The 21,645-nt window shown below is 41.7% G+C and overlaps 1 protein-coding gene across 10 annotated transcripts in view; it reads right to left on the reverse strand.

The window, feature by feature from the left end:
- The window catches only part of BIRC6 (baculoviral IAP repeat containing 6), a 227,322-nt gene extending 209,047 nt beyond the window's left edge, over window positions 1-18,275 (reverse strand). For 8 of the 10 annotated variants that reach the window (XR_004287984.1, XM_032353015.1, XM_032353013.1 and 5 more), the window contains exon 1: window positions 17,865-18,275. Coding sequence is in view for 9 of the 10 variants with exons in the window: in XM_032353015.1 (XP_032208906.1) it covers window positions 17,865-18,189 (325 nt within the window). In the remaining variant the exon portion in view is untranslated. The remainder of the gene's footprint in view (window positions 1-17,864) is intronic. The other 2 variants (XM_032353008.1, XM_032353012.1) reach the window with 1 other exon arrangement.
- Window positions 18,276-21,645: the final 3,370 nt, after the last annotated feature.

The following is a 21,645-nucleotide window of genomic DNA, read 5'->3' on the forward strand; positions in this document are numbered from 1 at the left end:
TTTTCTCAGCACAATTTCTTGAAAAGATTGTCCTTTCCCCCACTGAATGGTGTTGGCCTACTTAAAAAAATCATTCACCACGTATGTGAGGGCTTATTTCTGTGCTATTACATTAGTCTACACTAGTACCACACTGTTTTGGTTACTGTAAAACTGTATTAAGCTTTGAAATGTGAGTCCTCCAACACTGTTCTTCTTCTTCAAAGAATGCTTTGTAGAATCCCTTAAGATTCTACATTAATTTTAGGTGGGTTTTTCTATTTCTGCAGAAAACATCACTGGAATTGTGACAGAGATTGCACTGAATCTAAAAACACTTTGGGTACTATTGACTTTTTAACAATATACAAGTAAGAAATGCTTGTAAGGATGCAGAATTAAGTGGAACTCATCTATTTTTAATGAAAATACATAATGGCACAGCCATGCTAGGTTGGACAGTTCCTTAAGATTTTTTTTTTTTTTAATTAACTTATTTGAGAGAGAGAAAAGACACGAGCAGGGGGGAGGAACAGAAGGAAGGGGAGAAGCAGACTCCCCACTGAGCAGGAAGCCTTAGGAGGGGCTTGATCCCAAGACCCCAGAATTATGACCTGAGCTGAAGGCAAACACTTAACAGACTAAGCCACAGGCACCCTGGTTTGACAGTTTCTTGTAAGATTAAATATACACTTACCAAATGGTCCTGTAATCCCACTTCTACGTATTTACCCTAGAGACATAAAATCTTACATTCACACAAAAAACTTTACTCAAATGTTTATAGTAGCTTTATCCATAATCACCAAGCTGAAAACATACAAGTGTCCTTCAATGAGTGACTGACTAAACAAATGATGACACATCCATACAATGAAATACTGTTTAGGTATTTAAAAAAAAAAAAAAAAAAAAATGGGGCGCCTGGGTGGCTCAGTGGGTTAAAGCCTCTGCCTTCAGCTCAGGTAATCATCTCAGGGTCCTGGGATGGAACCCAGCTCTCTTTCTCTCTCAAATAAATAAACTCTTAAAAAAGTTAAAAAAATACATACATACATATATGTATGTATGTATATACACATATATTTATTTTTATTTTATTTATTTACTTGACACAGTGAGAGAGGAAACACAAGCAGGGGTAGTGGGAGAAGGAGAAGCAGGCTTCCTACTGAGCAGGGAGCCTGATGTGGGGGTTGATCCCAGGACCCTGGGATCATGAGCTGAGCTTAAGGCAGATGTTTAACAACTGAGCCACCCAGGTGCCCCTAAAGAACTTTCTTTAAAAATATATTTAACAAGAGAAAAAAGCAAAAAGACACTGCTGCCCCAGGTAACAAAATCGTAGGTAACTACTCTATTCCTTAGTCTATTTGATATGTCCCATAAGGTAAATCACTTTTTAAACAGAAATTCACAAAGGTAGGAAACTTTTTAAAAATTATTTAATCCTAATACCCACTTCAAGAAATAGTCAATTCTTGACCAAGGCATTATCTATGTGCATCCCTACAAAACTTGCAAAAATATTATCTGAATTACATCATCTTTGCAAACTGATAGGACACACTGTAAAATTCTATTTCCACAGAGATAACATCAGAGTTCAATGCTTAAAACACTCTACTAATTAAACACAGTATATAAAAACATCATTCAAAGTCTATAAAAAGGGTACAAAATTAGTGTTCTTACAATGCTTTTAAAATATAATTTAAGTAACCAAAAACAAAATCACTTAACAAAAGTTGTTAGTACGTATTATTATTCAAAGCCAAAGTGAGTATTCCTATAAAACTAAACTCGGTGCAAAGCAAAGAAGTTTGGGAAAGTTCAAGTGCTATGCCATGAAAAAAGGGTAACAAATGGATGAAATGCAATGCAGTGAGAGTATTATTCCAGGTAAGAGAATCCAACAACTGCCTAGGCATGAGAGTGGGTCTCCAGAAGACACAGACTTACTGGAATTAAGAATTCCAAGTTCAAGGGTGGCTGGCTGACTCAGTCAGTGGAGCATGTGGCTCTTGATCTCACAGTTGTAAGTTCAAGCCCCACATCAGATGTAAAGATCACTTAAAAAATAAAATCGTTAAAAAGAGAGAGAGAAAGAGTTCCAAGTTCCAATTCTCTCTATTCACTTTATCCTCAAGTTCCACCAAACCTCCTATTTAACTATAATCTTAAGTATATGACATCAATGGAGAAAGTTTTAAGAACATAATCCTCTCTGAAGTTTCCACAGATGAGAATCAATCTTTAAGGACCTATTCCCCGCAAGAAATTTTGGGGACTATTTCAACATATATTACTCAATTTGTCACAGTCACATCTCCCAATCACCTTGGGATGCAATAGTTACATTTTCCTTCAGGATTTTAAACTGGAGATAATTAAGTAAAATTTGGGAGCGACTTTTGCTATCTGATATTGCTCAAGATATCCCTAACCATCTACACACAAATTCCTATTGCTACATGAAGTTGTCCATATGAGAAGGAACTCAGCTATAAATCTATACAATCCTGTAATATGCAGCATATACCTTACGAATTTCTATTTGGAGCTCATACTTGAAACTACTGTTCTCTGTTGAATATAGAAGGCACATATATCCAGACTAGCAGTCACAAAGACCTTTCATCATTCCTCACATAGCCTACATTTTAAATCAGTCCAAGTCAAATTCCATCCAAATATGATGAAAATCTGTCTAGCTGTTTTGACATACTACAGTAACAGGCCAACAGAAACTTCCCTGGATACCTTCCTGCTGCCTCCTCACCTCACTGGGATCTTTGCTCAAGGGCCACTTTGGAGAGACTCTCCCAGACCACATCACAGCACAAATTTGCCCATTTCCAACCTCATACCAGCTCTAATTTCTTACAGCATTTATCACCTCTTGGTACAGTGTGTGCGAATTACATCTCTTCCTACCAAATCATGAGTTCTTGCAAAGCCAGGACTTTGTTAACTAGTTTATCAACAGCGCCTGACACACAATAAATGTTTCTGAATAAATGAATCCTTTTCTATGATTTTGAAGAACTTTTTAATATATTAAAACTAAACTATGTGGTAAAATACAACAGTCTCACAGTTTTGTTTGTTAACACAAACAAAGTGTAAACAAAGACAGTTCGGGCATGAAACTAGTTGATCTGGTACAGAGAACCCAGCCATCTCTACCCTTCACAACCCCATTTTCCCCTACCTTACTCCTGCCCTTGGTATGAGATCACTGTCCTTGGCTATAGTGGTATTCTGGTAAATAAGTATCAAAGCACTTAGCTAGTTCAAAAATCAAACAAAACTGAATTACAGCAGAGAAGTACAAAATAGAAAGCAGGAGAAATTTGGTCCTTGATATATCCCTGCTGTTTACAAGAATATTTCATTATATGGTCATTTAATACAATTTAAAACACAATGAGGTAGATTTCAGTAGCAGACAAACTAACTTGGGAGGTTTCTCTTACCCTTAAAATTAAGGCTAAATAAAATACTATTCAATTCAAATGAAACCTGCCTCTAGTGTAATCCCAGGCTTATCAAACAAACTTACTCATGAAGTTTGAACCTCTAAACCTAGAAGTACATTAGAATAACCTGGCATTCTGTTAAAAAAAAAAAAAAGTCTGTCTGGGCTCCACTCCAGACCACTTACGTCAGAATTCTGGGACCCAAGGTGTGCCTGGGTGGCTGTCAGTTAAGCATCTGACTCTTGATTTGGGCTCAGGTCATAACCCTGGGGTCGTGAGACAGAGCCCCATGTGGGGTACCTTGCTCTGGGCGCAGTCTGCTTCAGATTCTCTCTCCCTCTACCTCTGCTCATCCTCCTTCCCTAAATATACATGGATGGTCTCTCTCTCAAATAAATAAGTAAATAAAATCTGGGGGGGGGGAAAAATACTGGGACCCAAGCAGAATATTTTTTTGAAGTTCCCCTGATGATCCTAATGAGCAACCAAGGCTGAGGACACACCGCCCCATGCATCGCCCCAGTCTTACTTCTCTCCCACTCCATAAATCAAAGTACAGAAACAAATCATGAACTTAAATCATAACTTAAATTCTTGGCACCCACAATAAATCTCAAAGAAAACATTCCTATCTGCCTCGTTCTAATACTTCTATCATTTCCCCTAAAGAGTAGGCATTAATGGGGCGCCTGGGTGGCTCAGTTGTTAAGTGTCTGCCTTCAGCTCAGATTATGATCCCAGGGTCCTGGGATCGAGCCCCACATCGGACCCCCTGCTCTGTGGGAAACCTGCCTCTCCCTCTCCCACCCCTCCTGCGTGTGTTCCCTCTCACGCTGTGTCTCCCTCTGTCAAATAAATAAATAAAATCTTAAAAAAAGAAAAAAAGAATAAGCCTTAATATCTCTCCTAAAATACATCCCTGATTTAAACACACAAATGAGGGGTGCCTGGGTGGCTCAGTGGGTTAAGCCGCTGCCTTCGGCTCAGGTCATGATCTCAGGGTCCTGGGATCGAGTCCTGCGTCCGGCTCTCTGCTCAGCAGGGAGCCTGCTTCCTCCCCTCTCTCTCTCTCTGCCTGCCTCTCTGCCTACTTGTGATCTCTCTCTGTCAAATAAATAAATAAAATCTTAAAAAAAATAAAATAAAATAAACACGCAAATGAGACCACAATTACTCCTTTTAGAAGCACTGCTCTTGTCACAAGCTATTTTATATCACAATTACTTTATTCTATGAAGTATATATACCTCTATTATCTCCTTTTTTATTCTATAAAGTATATATACCTCTATTATCTCCTTTTTTATAACCAAGGAGTTCGTCTTTTATTTATTTACTTTTTTTTACTATTTTATTTATTTACTTGACAGAGAGCAAGTGAGCACAAGCAGAGGGAAGGGACAGAGGGAAAAGGAGAAGCAGACTCCCCACTGAGCAGGCAGCCTGACTCCGGGCTTGATCCCAGGACCCAGGGATCCTGACCTGAGCAGAGGGCAGACACTTAACCAACTGAGTAACCCAGGAGGCCCAAACATTCATCTCTTGATCATCTCAGGGTTGTGAGTTCAAACCCTCTCTGGATATGGAGCCTACTTTACAAAAAAAAAAAAAAAAAATATATATATATATATATATATATATATATGTAAATGAAAATAATTTTTAAAAAAAAGGAATTACCAGCCCATTTTAAAGATGGAAACTCTCAGAAGTTATCTTGTCAAAGGCATAAGGCCATGGGCAGTATAATGCACATATCAGAAAGGTACCTCCTGGGGCACCTGCATAGCTCAGTGAATTAAGGCCTCTGCCTTAGGATCAGGTCATGATCCCAGGGTCCTGGGATTGAGCCCCACATTGGACTCTCTGCTCAGCAGGGAGTCTGCTTCCTCCTCTCTCTCTGCCTGCCTCTCTGCCTACTTGTGATCTCTGTCTGTCATATAAATAAATGAAAGCTTTAAAAAAAAAAGGTACTTCCTGCCTATTCTGCTGTTCTTACAAACTATATTACAGCAATCTATTGCTGTTTATAGTCTATCTGTAGTTACAGCCAACTGCTGTTAAAGACAAAGTACCAAATTTTAACAACTTAAGTATGGTTACAAGTACAAATTGCCAGTTAAACAACAAGGTTATAATGGGTGCACATTTACTTCTGCTTCCTCCCAAGTCTCACTAAAAAGATAATAAAGAGGGCATTAAACAAACCCACAGAGACAAAAAGAACAAGTTAGGAGAAAATAATAAAAAAAATTTTTGAAGTTAGAGGCCAGACAGAAGAGCCTTAACAGACTAATATGCCCTGGGAAAATCTCAAAGCTAAACCAGCAGGGAGGAAAGGCCAAAGTACCTATGCTGTAGTGGGTTTTTCAAAGATGTTATTTATTTATTTTAGAGAGAGAGTGAGAGATCGCATGTAGGCGTGCAGGGGGGGCGGGGAGTGGCAGAGGGAGAGAATTTTCAAGCACAAATCCCTGCTCAGCAGGGAGCCTGCCATGGGGCTCCACCTCGCAACCCAGGAGATCATGACCTGAGCTGAAACCAAGAGTCAGACGCTCAACCAACTGAGCCACCCAGGCACCTGGGCACCCCTGTGTTGCAGTATTTTTCAAATTACATAGTAATAAGTCTAAAATAAAAATTATTTCAAAGTAGTAGCCTTTCGCAGTATTTCTTCTTTTTTTTTAAAGATTTTATTTTTTTATTTGAGAGAGAGACAGTGAGAGAGAGCATGAGAGGGGAGAAGGTCAGAGGAAGAAGCAGACTCCCCATGGAGCTGGGAGCCTGATGCGGGACTCGATCCCAGGACTCCGGGATCATGCCCTGAGCTGAAGGCAGTGGCTTAACCAACTGAGCCACCCAGGCGCCCTCGCAGTATTTTTTTCAACCAACGCTAAAAACATAGCTCCTCTAATAACAGACCACTAAATTTTTTACCTTAAACTAGGAGTTCTCACACTGAAAATTATGGTAGCTACAGGTCAAAGGGACCAATCCAAGATCCTCAGGCTATTTCATCACTCCCACCCTTGTGCTCTGCACCCTAATACCAATGTGCTTATAACAAACACCACCTGCTTCCCGCCTCTTACTTGTGCTGTTTCCTCTACCTGGCTAACTCCTTTTCTTTCAAGAGCCGAGGTGTCACCTCCTCGGCTTTCCAAATTGAGAGGCAGGGAGGATTTTAAATTCATCTTATTATCCCCATATGGCAGAAAAATACTTGTTGAATTAACTACATAATTAAAAACAACAATACAAAAGTATTAAGCACTAGCATGCTTATGGTGGATTAAGCAGTATCTACATGTATCAGTTTATTTAATCTTTCCAATAACCCAATGAGTTAGGTGTGCAGAGAGGTTAAGCATCTTGCCTAAGGGCACAGATAGTAAGTGCTGAATCATGGACTGAAATGCAGTCTGGCTCCAGAACCAACATCCTTAAGCACCAGGCTCAGCTTTCTCTTTAATTGCCAATGTCTTCCCAATCTGTGTTCCCAAATCCTGAAGCTTCAACTCTGAATGCCCAAAACCTTCTGGACATCTCTAGTTGGATGACATTCAAGAACTGCAAAATTAACACAACCGATGTCACTATCTCCCTCTTGCTCCCAAAATCCTCCAACAAAAACTACTTACCACATCTTCTTGTCTTACTTCAGTTAATAAATACCATTCATCCAGTTACCCAAAGTAGGAACCCACACATGAGTACTTTTCACCTATCCATCTCTCTCATCCTCACAATCGCCAAAAATTATGGTTCCTACCTTTCAAACTAACTTACACAAAGCTCTCATCATGTCTCATACCTGGGCATTAGTTTCAAACCTCTCTAAAAACAAATTTGATTATGAAATAACCTACAATGGCTCCCTACCACTGACATCATGTCAAATTTCTTTTTTTTTCCTAAGAATTTATTTTATTTTTTGAGAGAAAGAGAGAGCGCGTGCACAAGCAGAGGGGAGAGGCAGAGGGATAAGCAGACCTCCCACTGAGCAGGGAGCCTGATGCAGGGCTTGATCCCAGGACCCTGTATTCATGACCTGAGGTGAAGACAGATGCTTAAAGCAACTGAGCCACCCAGGCACCCCTCAAGTCAGATTTCTTAACAAAACGTATTATGATCTCGTCTTTGCCTATCTCTCAGCTTCAACTTTAACCATACCCTCATACATCCTAAACTCCCAACTGGTTTCCTTCGAAAACTTCTCTCTGTTCCTTGAATTTGCCATGTTTTAAAAGACCACAATGTCGGGGCACCTGGGTGGCTCAGTGGGTTAAAGCCACTGCCTTCGGCTCAGGTCATGATCTCAGGGTCCTGGGATCGAGCCCCACATAGGGCTCTCTGCTCAGTGGGGAGCCTGCTTCCCTTCCTCTCTCTCTCTCTGCCTGCCTCTCTGCCTACTTGTGATCTGCCAAATAAATAAATAAAATCTTAAAAAAAAAAAAAAAAAAGACCACAATGTCTCCACACAAGCAAGTACCCTAACTTAAAATGATGACCCCTAAAACGTTCCCTCCCACCATCTCATCTTTCAAAATGAAACATAAAAGCAACCTCCTTTGAGAAGTCTTCTCTACTTCCCTCAGGTTGAAGAAACTACCTCCTGTGTACTCACACAGCACTCTGCATATCTATGTTATAGTACTTATAACATTACACTAAAATGATTTACCTAAGGGCAGCCATTAACCAGCTGCCTTTGGCTCAGGTCATGATCCCAGGGTCCTGGGATTGAGCCCTGCACTGGGCTCCCTGCTTGGTGGGAAGCCTGCTACTCCCTCTCCCACAACCCCCTGCTTGTGCTCCTCTCTCACTGTGCCTCTTTCTGTCAAATTAATAAATAAAATCTTAAAAAAAAAAAAAAAGATTTACCTAAACACATCACCAAGCATGCATTCAAAGGCCAAAATGTTGCCTTGATTCATTTTTTTTAAGATTTTTATTTATTTATTTGATAGAGAGAGATCACAAGTAGGCAGAGAGGCAGGCAGAGAGAGGGGGAAGCAGGCTACCCGCTGAGCAGAGAGCCCGATGTGGGGCTCGACCCCAGGACCCTGAGATCATGACCTGAGCTGAAGGCAGAGGTTTAAACCACTGAGCCACCCAGGCGTCCCTGTTGCCTTGATTCTTTTGTGCCCCCGTGTCTAGCATATGTTCAATAAATGTATAAATAAATATAAATCAACTAGCTCGGTGGCTCAGTGGGTTAAGCCTCTGCCTTCAGCTCAGGTCATGATCTCAGGGTTCTGGGATCGAGTCCCGCATCGGGCTTTCTGCTCAGCAGGAGCCTGCTTCCTCCTCCCTCTCTCTCTCTCTCTCTCTCTCTGCTTGCCTCTCTGCCTACTTGTGATCTCTCTCTGTCAAATAAATAAAATCTTGAAAAAAAAAAAAACAACTAGTTCTTCACATTACCTTGCTCTTTTCACAATTTCAAGTCCAAAATCAATTAACTTACATAGTCTATATTTCTCCTGGAATACAAAAGTTATTATAATTATGTCCATTATATTTCAGTCACATTTCCATATACACGGAAAACTGTAAGAATACTGCCACTTCAACCACATATCTGCAGCAAAAAATGTCTGCAGTATTTAAATAGCCACTGCTACCAAAAGAATGAAAACACAATAAAAAATACTTTGAGCGTGTGTGTGTGTGTGTATATATATATATATATATATATATATATACACACACAACCACTTTCTGGGGTAGACACTATTAGTATTCTCATTTTATGGGATGAACTTCAAGATCAAACAGAACCAAGGTTTAATCCCAAACTGTTTGGATCCAGAAGCTGATATCTTATAGAGACCCTCAGCAAATCTATAGCTACTAAAAGACTTAGACAAAATATTGTTAGAGAAAAATCATCCTTGAACAGATAATAGTTAGGAAAAGATCGGAGATAAACATAAAAAAATTTGGATCAATTTTTCTTGCTCTAAAAACAGAGCAAAATATTTTTTTAATTTTAATATAAATTCGCTCTAATTAACTGTGGGAAAATGTTTTGTTAATAAAACAGCAAACTGGGGCACCTGGCTGGATCAGTTGGTAGCGAATGCAACTCCTGGTCTCAGGTTTGTGAGTTCAAGCCTCACACTGGGTACAGAGATTACTTAAATATAAAATCTTAAGGGGCGCCTGGGTTAAGAGTTCGACTCTTAGTTTCAGCTCAGGTCGTGATCTCAGGGTCATGCGACAGAGCCAGGCTCCATGCTCCCCGTACAGTCTGTTTAAGACTCTCTCCCCAGGGGCACCTGGGTGATCAGTCATTAGGCATCTGCCTTCAGCTCAGGTCATGATCCCCAGGTCCTAGGATCGAGCCCCACATCGGGCTCCCTGCTTGGCGGGGAGCTAGGCTTCCCCTGCTCTCACTGTCTATCTCTCTCAGTCAAATAAATAAATAAAATCTTTTTTAAAAAAAAATAAATAAATAAACTCTCTCTCCCTTTCTTTTTGCCCCCCCTTCAAATAAATAAAAATATCTTTTAAAAAATAAAATCTTGGGGCGCCTGGGTGGCTCAGTGGGTTAAAGCCTCTGCCTTCCGCTCAGGTCACGATCCCAGGGTCCTGGGATCGAGTCCCGCATCGGACTCTCTGCTCAGCGGGGAGCTGCTTCCTCCTCTCTCTCTGCCTGCCTCTCTACCACTTGTGATCTCTGTCTGTCAAATAAATAAATAAAATCTTTAAAAAAAAATAAAATAATAAAATAAAATAAAATCTTAAAAAAATAAGTAAAACAGCAAATCTTTGACATAAGGCAGGTCATCATGTAGCATTACTTTAAAGTCAGTCAACTGTAACATAAAGTTTGTACTGAGCCCACAAAGAGATTTGCCCAATTAAGTTTTTATAAAAAACTCAGATGCAGACACGCATGGGTGGCTCTGTCCATTAAGCAACTGCCTTTAGCTCAGGTCATGATCCCAGGGTCCTGGGATAGAGCCCAGGAGCCTGCTTCTTCCTCACCCTCGGCCACTCCCCTGCTTGTGGGTATAGGCGCGCGCTCGCTTGCTCTGTCAAATAAATAAGTAAAATCTTTCAAAATAAAAGGGGGGGTGGCGCCTGGATGACTCAGTGGGTTAAAGCCTTTGCCTTCGGCTTGGGTCATGATCCCAGGGTCCTGGCGCTCTGCTCAGCAGGGAGCCTGCTTCCCCCTCTCTCTCTGCCTGTTTCTCTGCCTACTTGTGATCTCTGTCAAATAAATAAAACAAAATCTTAAAAAAAGAAAAAAAAAGAACTCAGATGCATTCAGGATACAACTATCTTCTAGGGCTACTGAAATCCCAACTCTATATTGTGTTCATTATAGTTCATAAAATAACTAGAAAGAGACTAGAAAGGTTTATCTTCCCAAGGTAAGTCAGGAAATAGGAAGTTGTATGAATCATTTACAATTTCCAAAACAGACCTACAGAAAGATTTTATATTTTATCCAAATTAGTGCAAGCTTAATTTAGGAAATAGTAAAAAAAATATTTTCTACCTCTAACAAAGTGATAAGTATGAATTTGATCCCAAAAAATATTTGAGAAATACACAGGGTAATCTAACTAGTCTTCTATGCTCCAAGACTTCTTAGAGCAGGCAGCTCTGGGCTTTAAGTCTGAACAAGAAGCTCAAAACAAACAAAAAATAAATATGTAAAAATTCTCCCAATCTGAACTCCACCACAACTGGAGTAGAGTACAGTGATCTTTTTCTCACTTATGACCATCGTGCAAATTTCTCATATCTAATCAAAGTCAATGTCAAAGGGAAATATTCACAAAGAAATGTGAAACTAGATTATTTGTCTAAAAACACTGAGCAGGGGCACCTGGGTGGCTCAGTGGGTTAAAGCCTCTGCCTTTGGCTCAGGTCATGATCCCAGGGCTCTGGGATTGAGCTCTGCATCAGGCTCTCTGCTCGGCAGGGAGCCTGCTTCCCCCCCTTCTCTCTGCCTGCCTCTCTGCCTACTTGTAATCTCTGTCTCTCAAATAAATAAATAAAATCTTTAAAAAATAAAAATAAAAAAAAATTTAAAACTGCGCAGTTTTGGAGTTTCCTCCAGGTGACAGAAATCTGGAGCCCACTTCAGAAACTGTAGACACGATGTACACATACGGTACAACATCTACTGATTACTACCCACACACATTCATCTTCAGTTACTTATTTACAGACAGTGTATGAACAATCCGTGTGCACACAGAACTAGTAATACAACAGTCTTAACTTCATTCTGACATTAAGCCACACCAATACACTGAAAGACATTCTTCCAAATAGAGATAATATTCGTCACCAGCATTTAAATTTCCATGTGCACTTCAATGATATCTATCTGTCCTCTGTATATAAACACTAAGTCAGTGACCATTTTTTAAAGTAATAGTGAGAAGCATGGCAATAGCAAGTACCCATGAGCCTTAGGAGAATTAACATTCACTGTGTACGTATGCCAAGCAGCATTAGGCACTTTAAACATGTTTACCACTTAATCTATACAACCATTCTATTAAATGTTCATCTTAATTTACAAAAGAAAAAGCTGAAGTTCAGGAAGTTTAGAGACTGAGTTAGTAAGTGAGCTAAAAGTCAAAATTCAGGAATACCTAAAATATAAACACCCATTCTCTTTCTATGTGCCCTCAAAAAAGCTTATTAAAAAAGCAAACAATACAAAATGTACTATTAGGGGAGGAAGGCACTATTTTAGAAATCAAGAGAAAAACACCACCAGTAATTAAATAAGAAAATACTGAGTAGGTACGCCTGGCTGGCTCAGTCAATAAAGCATCTGACTCTTGATCTCAAAGCCATAAGTTCAAGGCCCATGTTGGGTATAGAGATTGCTCAAATTAAAAAGAGGGGAGGGAGGGGCACCTGGGTGGCTCAGTGGGTTAAGCCTCTGCCTTCGGCTCAGGTCATGATCCCAGGGTCCTGGGATCGAGCCCCACATCGGGCTCTCTGCTCTGCAGGGAGCCTACCTCCTCCTCTCCCTCTGCTTGCCTCTCTGCCTCTGTCAGATAAATTAAAAAAAAAAAAAAAAATCTAAAAAAAAAAAAAAAAGAGGGGAGGGAGAGGAAGGGAAAGAAAATAAGGGAGGGAGGGTGGAGGGAAAGAAAAACTGAAGAAATTAGCAATACCTTACTCTTACATCAAAGCAAAAACTAGATGGATTTTGCTGGATGGTAAAAGGTGGTAAATAGGAAAAATTCCTAAGTTCAAATTTAGAGTGAAATTCAAAAGATTTAACACAGAATATCAAAAAGGTTTAAATAAAAAAGAAAAAAGAGTATTTACAAAGATTTACAAGTAAATAGAAGAAATATTTTTGAACAGTAAACACACGTTCTGTTCAAAGAACTTTCCGTGTACTAACACTCCTAATAATTAGGACAATTATATCCCCCTTTTGCAAATGGGGTAACTGGAACAGAAATGTTAAGTAATTTAGTCAAGGTTACACAGTTAAATTGGGAGGTGAGGGAAAGCAGAAATTGGGATCTTAACCTACGCCAACAGTCTCCACAACCAGGCTCCTTCCTTTACGCTAAATTGCAGGAACAAACTATAGCTAAAGAGAGGAACAAGCCTAGTAATACAAACAATATGGTCAAGTGGTGTATGGAGAGCTATTTTGATTTTCAAAATCCCAAGTACACAAATTAGCCTGTGAAAAGATGTTCAGCATCCTATGTCATCAGGGAACTGCAAATTAAAACAATGAAATACCACTACACACCTATTATTAGAATGGCCACAATCCAGGGCGCCGGGGTGGCTCAGTCGGTTAAGTGTCTGCCTTCAGCTCAGGTAGTGATCTCTGGGTCCTGGGACTGAGTTCATTGGGGAACCCATTTCTCTCTCTGCCCGCCCCCCCATGCTTGGTCTCGCTTTCTCTCAAAAATAAATAAATAAAAATACTTTATAGAAGAAAAAGGAATGGCCACAATCCAAAACAGAAAAATAGCAAATGCTGAGAAGGATGTGGAGCCACAGGAACTCCCATTCACTAGCAATGGGAAAACAAAATAGCACAGCGGCTCTGGAAACAGTTTGGCAGTTTCTTGCAAAACTAAACATAATCCTAACACTCAATCTGATATTCACGCTCCTTGCTACTTACCCAAATGAACTAAAAACCCAAGTCCACAAAAAACCCTGCACACAAATACTTATAGCAACTTTATTCATAACTGCCGCAACCTGGAAGCAACCAAGATGTCCTGCAGTAGGTGAATGGGTAAATGAATTGCGGTCCATCCACACAATGGAATATCATCCAAAGCTAAAAAGCAAATGAGCTACCAAACCATGAAAAGACATGGAAGAACTTAAATGCATATTCTTAACTGAAAGAAGCCAAACTGAAAAGGCTACTGTATAATTCCAACCATGTAACATTCCAGAAAAGGCAGAACTATACAGTGAAAAAATCAGGGAGTGGCAGGGGCAAGAGAGAGAGACAGGTGAATGGGCAGAACAGAGAGGAGTTTTATGAAAGTGAAACTATTCTTTCTTTCTTTTTTTTGTAAGATTTTATTTATTTATTTAACAGACAGAGATCACAAGTAGGCAGAGAGGTGGGGGCGGGGGTGTCCTGGAGGGAAGCAGACTCCCTACAGAGCAGAAAGCCAGATGCAGGGCTGGATTCCAGGACCCTGAGATCATGACCTGAGCCTAAGGCAGAGGCTTAACCCACTGAGCCACCCAGGCACCCCTGAAAGTGAAAATATTCTGTATGATATATCCATTTTTCACAACCCACAGAATGTACACCAAAAGTGAACACTAATGTCAACTACAGACCTGGGTGATAATGATGTGTTAATGCAAGTTCACTGATTATAACGAACACACTGATAGTGAAGGGAGGTTGTGTGTACAGAGGGAACAGGAGGTATCTAGGAACTCTAGACATTCTGGTTAATTTTACCATGAACTGCTCTAAAAAACAAAATCTATTTAAGAAAAGAAAGGAGGGAAAAAGGTGTTTATTTAGCAGTTGGTATGTAAGGAAGCACCCATTTAACATACTCATTAGCCTCTATACACAATTGAAAAGTATTTATTAGTATTTTGCACTGGGCATCCTGAGGAGGGGATATAAACAAGAGGACAGGTTCCTTCCCACAAGGAGTTTTAAATATAGTTAAATGGGCATCCTATATTCACAAAAAGCTAAATGGAATTTAAATAGTCCAAGACAGAAAACATACCACAAACAGTAAGTTGCCAAATTACTAAAATAGACATTAAGAGGACAACATGTGCGTAGGGGTTCAGTGGATTGCTTCAGACAAATAAAATCAGGAAGTTAAGATTTGCTCTAGGACCTAAAAAATGGCTTAGATATGCCTGGAGGGGACTGGTGCATTCCAAGAAAGAACAAAACTACCCAGTTAGGAAAGGAAATGAAATGAACCAGTTCACAAAACTAAATAGGGAGACAAGACTAGAGAGATTGGTAGAAGTCAAAGAATGCCAGGCCAAGGAATCAGCCTAGGAACGCTAAATTCTTAATTCTTAAATGCTAAAAAGGAGCAATTTGCCTAACCTCTGTTATACCCATGGCTCTTAATCTAACGAAAGTGTATTTACAAACACTGTATATCAGATACAGATATATGCTAGAAGACACAGTCAAAAATTCACCACCTCTGCTACCCAACTGAAGACATACATACGTCCTGCTCCCATCCCTCAGTTTTCAATCTACTCTAGGAAGCTACCCATAATCCTACAATCCAACTCATTCAGAAGACACCTATCACCCAATAAAACTCCATCATCCTTTTCCCCCTCACACAAAGATGTCTTTCCTCTAGGGTAAAAAACAAAGTAGCTCCTTGCCCCTTAACTGGAAAGAGGGGTCATCTTAGGACCATGGTCACTACTGGCACTTTCTCCTCATTCTATTTATAGGACGGTCACCCTCTATTAATCATTAAAAGCAAACCTCCTAAATTAAGTATGTAAAATACATACATATAACAGGCAAGACAAAAAAAAAAAAGCAGCATTTGCTCCCCAATCACCAAAATAGATGACATACATAAGACTCTATACAACCTCTGGTAATTATCATCAATAACTGCAATTCTCATAAATGAAAACATCACAGATTTTGTCCACTGTTACTTTCAAAGCTTTTCTGTAATCCTTTTGTTTACCATAGACTCTTCCACATATTTCAAATCACATACTCAAACTTCAATGTGTGGGCATCTGCGACTATATCCAATCCCACACTTTTCTAATTAACAAATTCCCCATCATATGCCAGCTAAGTTACCCAAATCAATGATGTTCTATGCATGTACCTTTAATCTTGTGTTAAAATCCTCAAACCCTCCCCTTTAGGAATCTACCACTAGAGTGACTATTTTCTCCCTTTTCATAACAAGACACATTCATACAAGCCCAATTTCCTCAACCATTTATTACAAACGCTCACACACATTATTTTTCTCAAACATAGGCTCCAAGCATAAAAACTCCCCATTAGACTCCTTTCTATCAAAAACATTGTAAACCTTCCATTAATATGGCTTTTTATAAAAAATTCAAATACATATATTATAACACCAATTGGTCGAAGTTTACAATCATGAAAGACAGTATTAGATATTGTTTAAAGATACAAGCATATGCTAAAAAACATAAAAACGTGTGAAAACAATAAAACCAAATTAAGGAGAATGCTCATGGGGGAAGGAGGATTGGAGGAATACAATCCAAGAGACAGAGAGGAGGCTCAACTTTCTAATGTTTTATTTCAATAACAGAATCAGGAATACATGGTTGTTCACCTTATTCTTTATACCTTTCTGTAGCTGAAATATTTTAAGTGAGTTTAAGAAGAAAGATATCCAATTACTAATTAGTATCTCCCACTCATACATAGAGACAGGTTGTTATGTCCAAAATGCAGTTACTACTCATACTTACATCTGGGACACCCCTCCTGTCCTTTACCTTAAGCCAAGAAAAGAAAACTTACAAGGCTACAATCCAAAACTTTCCCTTAGACGTATCTTAGATATGGTCCAGGCTTATATTCTGTAGCTATATACAATCCATTTCTTTCACAACTCTCATACTGACAAAAGTTAAATCTCTTATTTTATTCTTCTATCCCTACACTACTATTAACTCTTACATGCCTTATTCCATAGCAAACCAGAACAATGAACTTATTTGTGTATGTTACTTGTGTATGTTAAAATCTATGTCTGTTAAAACTTAAGTGAACTGTTTAGCCACATAACTAATTTACTCTGCTGAATGCAGGCATACACACCTCTGTGCACGCGTCTAAGCCACTCATATACTAACTTTTCTATCTCAATTTGTAGCCTCTAAATTAAACCATACATCATTCAACCGCAAATGAAATGTCATCTCACCAAACACAGTTTAGCCAGAGTTAATTCCAAAACACTCCACTCCAGTACACACAGCGTTCACCTAATGCATAAAGTCCCGTCCCTGGAACAACGTTTACTCCACCCAGAAGTGCTCTCCTCCACTGGCGAGACTCACACATACCTCCGAATCCTAACTTTCGGCCCGCTGTGGTAGAACAAGGGCCTGAAGTTTCACCTCATCACGATCCCAAAGGAATCTATATTTCATACACCGCAGGCTCGGCGCTTCTCATCACTAGGGGGTAGAAGTTGGAAGCCCCGAGCTAAGGGACAAGGTCTAGTCTTCCATGGCGTCCGCCTGAGTCCTGAAGTCGTCGACGGTACAGTTCAGGCAGCCGGCCCGCCTACTTCCCTCCCCACCCCCACTCCAGGCGCACCCCACCCCCACCCCCGGCGCGAAGCCCGCTGTACATCCTTGCACCTGCGGATCGTACGAACAGCCGAGGATCCGCTTCTCTCCACCGGAGGGAAGGGCTTAGATGCCGGCTCCGACACTGGCCTCCGGCCACCAGGCTCTCACGTCGGGACCAACTGGGCGACCCGTTCGCTCTCTGATCTAGCAGAAGGCAGCAGCGACACCTTCTCCAAAACCGACCCGGGGGCCTGCCCTTCTCAGGTGCCGGGCTCCGAGGCCTCCTCACCTCTCCCAGAGGACCAACCTACACCGGACACAAGGCCCGAAAGGCAACTCCCACCACTCCCCGACCCGCCAGTCTTTTCTTCCCAGCTGCAACCGCTGAAAAAGCCAAGCCCCACGGTCCTCCTCCACCAGCTTCCGGGCCTCGGCTCACAAGCAGGCCTGAGCCCCCAGCCCTGCCCTCCGCCACCCCATTCCCGTCACGCCGCTTCCCCTCCACCGGAGGCCGAGCCCCGGGGCTGGGCGGCTTCCTTCCCCGGCATCCCGCGGGCCGCGCTCCTCCCGCGGCGGGCCCGGCCCCCGCCCGGTGTGCCGCACACTCACCGCTGAGCGCTGAGGCCTGCAGGGTGGCCCCCGAGGTGCCGTCGATGACTTTGATGGTCCCGCGACTGGTGACGGCTAGGATGGCGTTGAGCGCCGGGTGGTAGGAGAGGCTGTGCAGCCCGTCGGCGTCGCAGCGCATGCAGCCGTCTCGCAGCACCAGCCACTCCGAGACCCCGGCCGCTCCCGCCCCCGCCGCCGAGGAGCAGCCCGGGCCCGAGGCCGCCGCAGCCGCAGCCGCCATCTTCCGGCCTGCGCTCAGCACAATCACACTGGGAAGCGGCTCAGTGACAGTCCCGGGAGGTGCAGCACCGCCGCCAGTCACCATCCGGGGCCAGGGGGCAAGCGGAGCGCGTTAGCCGGAAGTGAAGTCAGGCGCCGGCACGCACGCGAGACGTCGGCCGCGCGCCCGGAGGGGCCAAGCTCGGAGGGAGGTTGGCGGGGGAGGGGGAGAAGGAGCGAAAGAGGCGGGACCTGGGGAGGGGGCGGGTAGCGGGTGGCTGGAGCATGCGCGGGAGAGCTGGCGCGTGCCACGCGCCCCCGGTCCAGCCAGCTTCTCGTCCGCAATGTCCCAGTTTTTTGTGTTTTTTTTTTTTTTTCCCCTGAGCCTGGGGAGTGGCCGCTGCCTGGGCCCCGCCCCACTCCCAGGCTCCTGGAGATGGGGGTTGGGCTCCATGTGTTTCCGCTAGGCGGGGATCCTGGGCAGTGCGACCGCGCCGAGGTCCTCCGCGGCGGTCCCAGCGGCTCCCGCACGCTTTCCTGTAGGAGCTGTGCGGCCGTCTGGTTGTGCGCGGGAGACTACCCCAGAGTGCGGCCCTAGTCTACAAGTAAGCAGTCTGAAAAACCTCTGGTCTGGATTGGGAGAAACCAAACGACCTCAGTACCCCTGTGCCTACTGCACGCCGCCATTCCCAGATCTTTTTGTTGAACAGACGTGCCAGATTGGAGGTGCTGGAAGTATATTATTTAGCTTAATGTCTTCATCCACGTCACAAACAACTCAACTTCTGTGAATTGTTAATAGATGTGTGGGGGTGTTGTGGGGCCAGGAAGAACTGTAGTCAAGTAAATTTACTAATCATATGTTTAATCTTTTCACTTGAAAATAAGTATGACGGGTGCCTGGGTGACCCTGTCGGATGAGCGTCTGCATTTGGCTCAGGTCATGATCCTGGAGTCCTGGGATGGAGCCCCACATTGGGCTTCCTGCTCAGCTGGGCGATTCTCCCTCTCCCTCTGCCTGCCGCTCCCCTCACCCAGCTTGTGCTTTCTGTCAAATGAATAAATAAAATATTTTTAAAAATAAAAATAAAAAAATAAATATTATTAGATTCACACTTGTAAACACAGTACAGACCTCTGTGGTCTGCCTCTCCAAAAAAATCATAATCCCTATCTAACTCAAAAAAACAGGGGCATGGAACACCTGGGTAGCTGAGCCAGTTAAGCGTCTGCCTTGGGCTCAGGTCAGGATGCCAAGGTCCTGGGATCAAGCCCCTCATCATTGGGCTTCCTGCTTCTCCCTCTGCTAGCCGCTCCCCCTGCTTGTGCTCTCTCCCTCTGTGTCAAATAAATAAACAAAATCTTAAAAAAAAAAAAAAAAAAAAAGCTGGACAAACTCAATTTAGGGACTTCTATAAAATACCTGACCAGTGTTCCTCAAAGTTGGAACAGAAAGGCCCAATTTACTCAGTTTCTCCAAGAGTTACCTGTTACATACGTTTAGTACAATATCAAAAGCAGGGATCTGACATTTGAACGGTGTGTGTATAATTCTCTGTCATTTTATCATGTGTAGATTGCTATACCACAATCAGGATACAGAACTGTATGTTCTTGGAATCATCCCATTATCTTGAAAACCTAAATTCTTCTTTAAAACCTCAAGTGCTGTTGAGAGGATTGGGAGGCATGTGAAATGTGTGGAATAGCATCTGACACACAGTAGGTGCTCAATACAATTTATGAAAGCTAATTGTCTTCTCACATTCCTGCATACTTCCTTCAGGAATCTTCGTAGATTATCCCAACAACATCTTAAACCTGTTTATTTGTATGCAAAGTTGTATTTATGTAATCTAGCCATTCCAAAATATGCCATTTTTATCTGATGTTGGGCAGCAACATACAATAAAGTGGAAGAATACCCAAGTATTAAAGTCTACATGAATATATGATTTGAGTCACTGTGGCTTCATGTATCAGCTCTATCTATGAACCTGGGCAAGTCACTTAAACATTCTGAGACTGTTCCACCAAATGTCAATTGGAAATGATAAATTTATTTGCCCTACTTAGGTTTGTTATAAGACTTGTAAATTGTAAAACTTATCAAAGTACTTGTAAACTGTAAAAACGAAATCACAGAGGTTAAGGCTTGTCCAAGTTCTTCAAGCTTGTGAGGAGGGGTTAACAGCAAGCTAGAGACTGAGTTCAGGCTGCTTGACTTCAGAACCCAGACCCCTAACTTAACCTCCTGTTCAAAACTTTAGTGCCTTGAGGTTAGTAATGTATGCAAATAGTCAAAATTAAATGTAATTGGGAGTATCATTCTTCAAGTGTTTTATATCTCAGGACACAAGCAGAAACTAAAAACTGCCATTTCATAGTTGTTTTTTGTCAAGATACATTTGTGCCAAATTTTTTCATTAATCTAAAAGGGTACCTGAATAGGACTTGAATGCAAATCGAGCCCCCCAACTTACTGAGAGGGAAAACAAACTAATAACCTGAACATTAAGTTTAAACTTAGTGTACTTCAGTGATATACTATATCGAAAAGAATTGAGGCATCCGCTAGCGAGTGTTACATTTTTTTAATTAGGAAAAAAATACTTCTTTTCTGTGAGTTCAAACTGCTTTCACCTGTAAACCATCATTTTCCAAAGCTACCCAGAAGATCTTCTGAAATAAAACACTAATATAATCAAATAAATTTAGAAAAAACTCCCCCTATATTTCTCCTCCTGGGAGATTTATAATATACCATGCCAAAGACTCTGAGACCCCCTATGATACAACATTTCACAAACTCCTATGGCCATAGATTCCCACAAGTCAAGGGTTTCAATGAGCACTCTGTTGTTTTCTTGATTGTTTTTGTGAATATGTATTTTCATTTGAGCACTTACTGAGACCTCAAAAACTGCAGTTAAGTGTTTCAGGACCCAGGTTAAGCTTCCTTAAATTGAACTTATCATAAAAATGAAACTGGACAAGACTTGGTGATGTTCAATATCAACTGTGTTGATTTCTTTCTGCATGTGGAATTGAGAAATAACTAACTTTGAAAATACACTGACTTTCCTGACTAGTCTGTTTCGAAGTGATGGACTTTTGAGGCTCTCCAGCCAAACCACGTGAGGCACAGGTGGTGATTGCTAAAGAGAGTAGAAATTCCCAATGACAATCATTTTGAAAGAGGAAATTTGTTAGAATCAGAAATGTAGACTCAGAAAGGGGGTGTGACACAGAAAAAGTATTTGACAAAACCCCGCATATCTTCAAAGAGAAAAACAGGGGGCAGCTGGGTGGCTCAGTGGGTTAATCCTCTGCCTTCGGCTCTGGTCATGATCTCAGGGTCCTGGCATCGAGCCCCACATCCGGCTCTCTGCTCGGTGGGGAGCCCGCTTCCCCCTCTCTCTCTGCCTGCCTCGGCCTACTTGTGATCTCTCTCTCTCTCTGTCAAATAAGTAAAATGTTTAAAAGCAAAACAAAACTCTAAGCCAACTAAAAACAAAGGGAAATTTCCTCAACTTGGTAAAACGCATCTACCAAAACAAAA

This window comes from Mustela erminea, chromosome 7 (assembly GCF_009829155.1).
Source record: "Mustela erminea isolate mMusErm1 chromosome 7, mMusErm1.Pri, whole genome shotgun sequence".
Taxonomy (NCBI): Eukaryota; Metazoa; Chordata; class Mammalia; order Carnivora; family Mustelidae; genus Mustela; species Mustela erminea.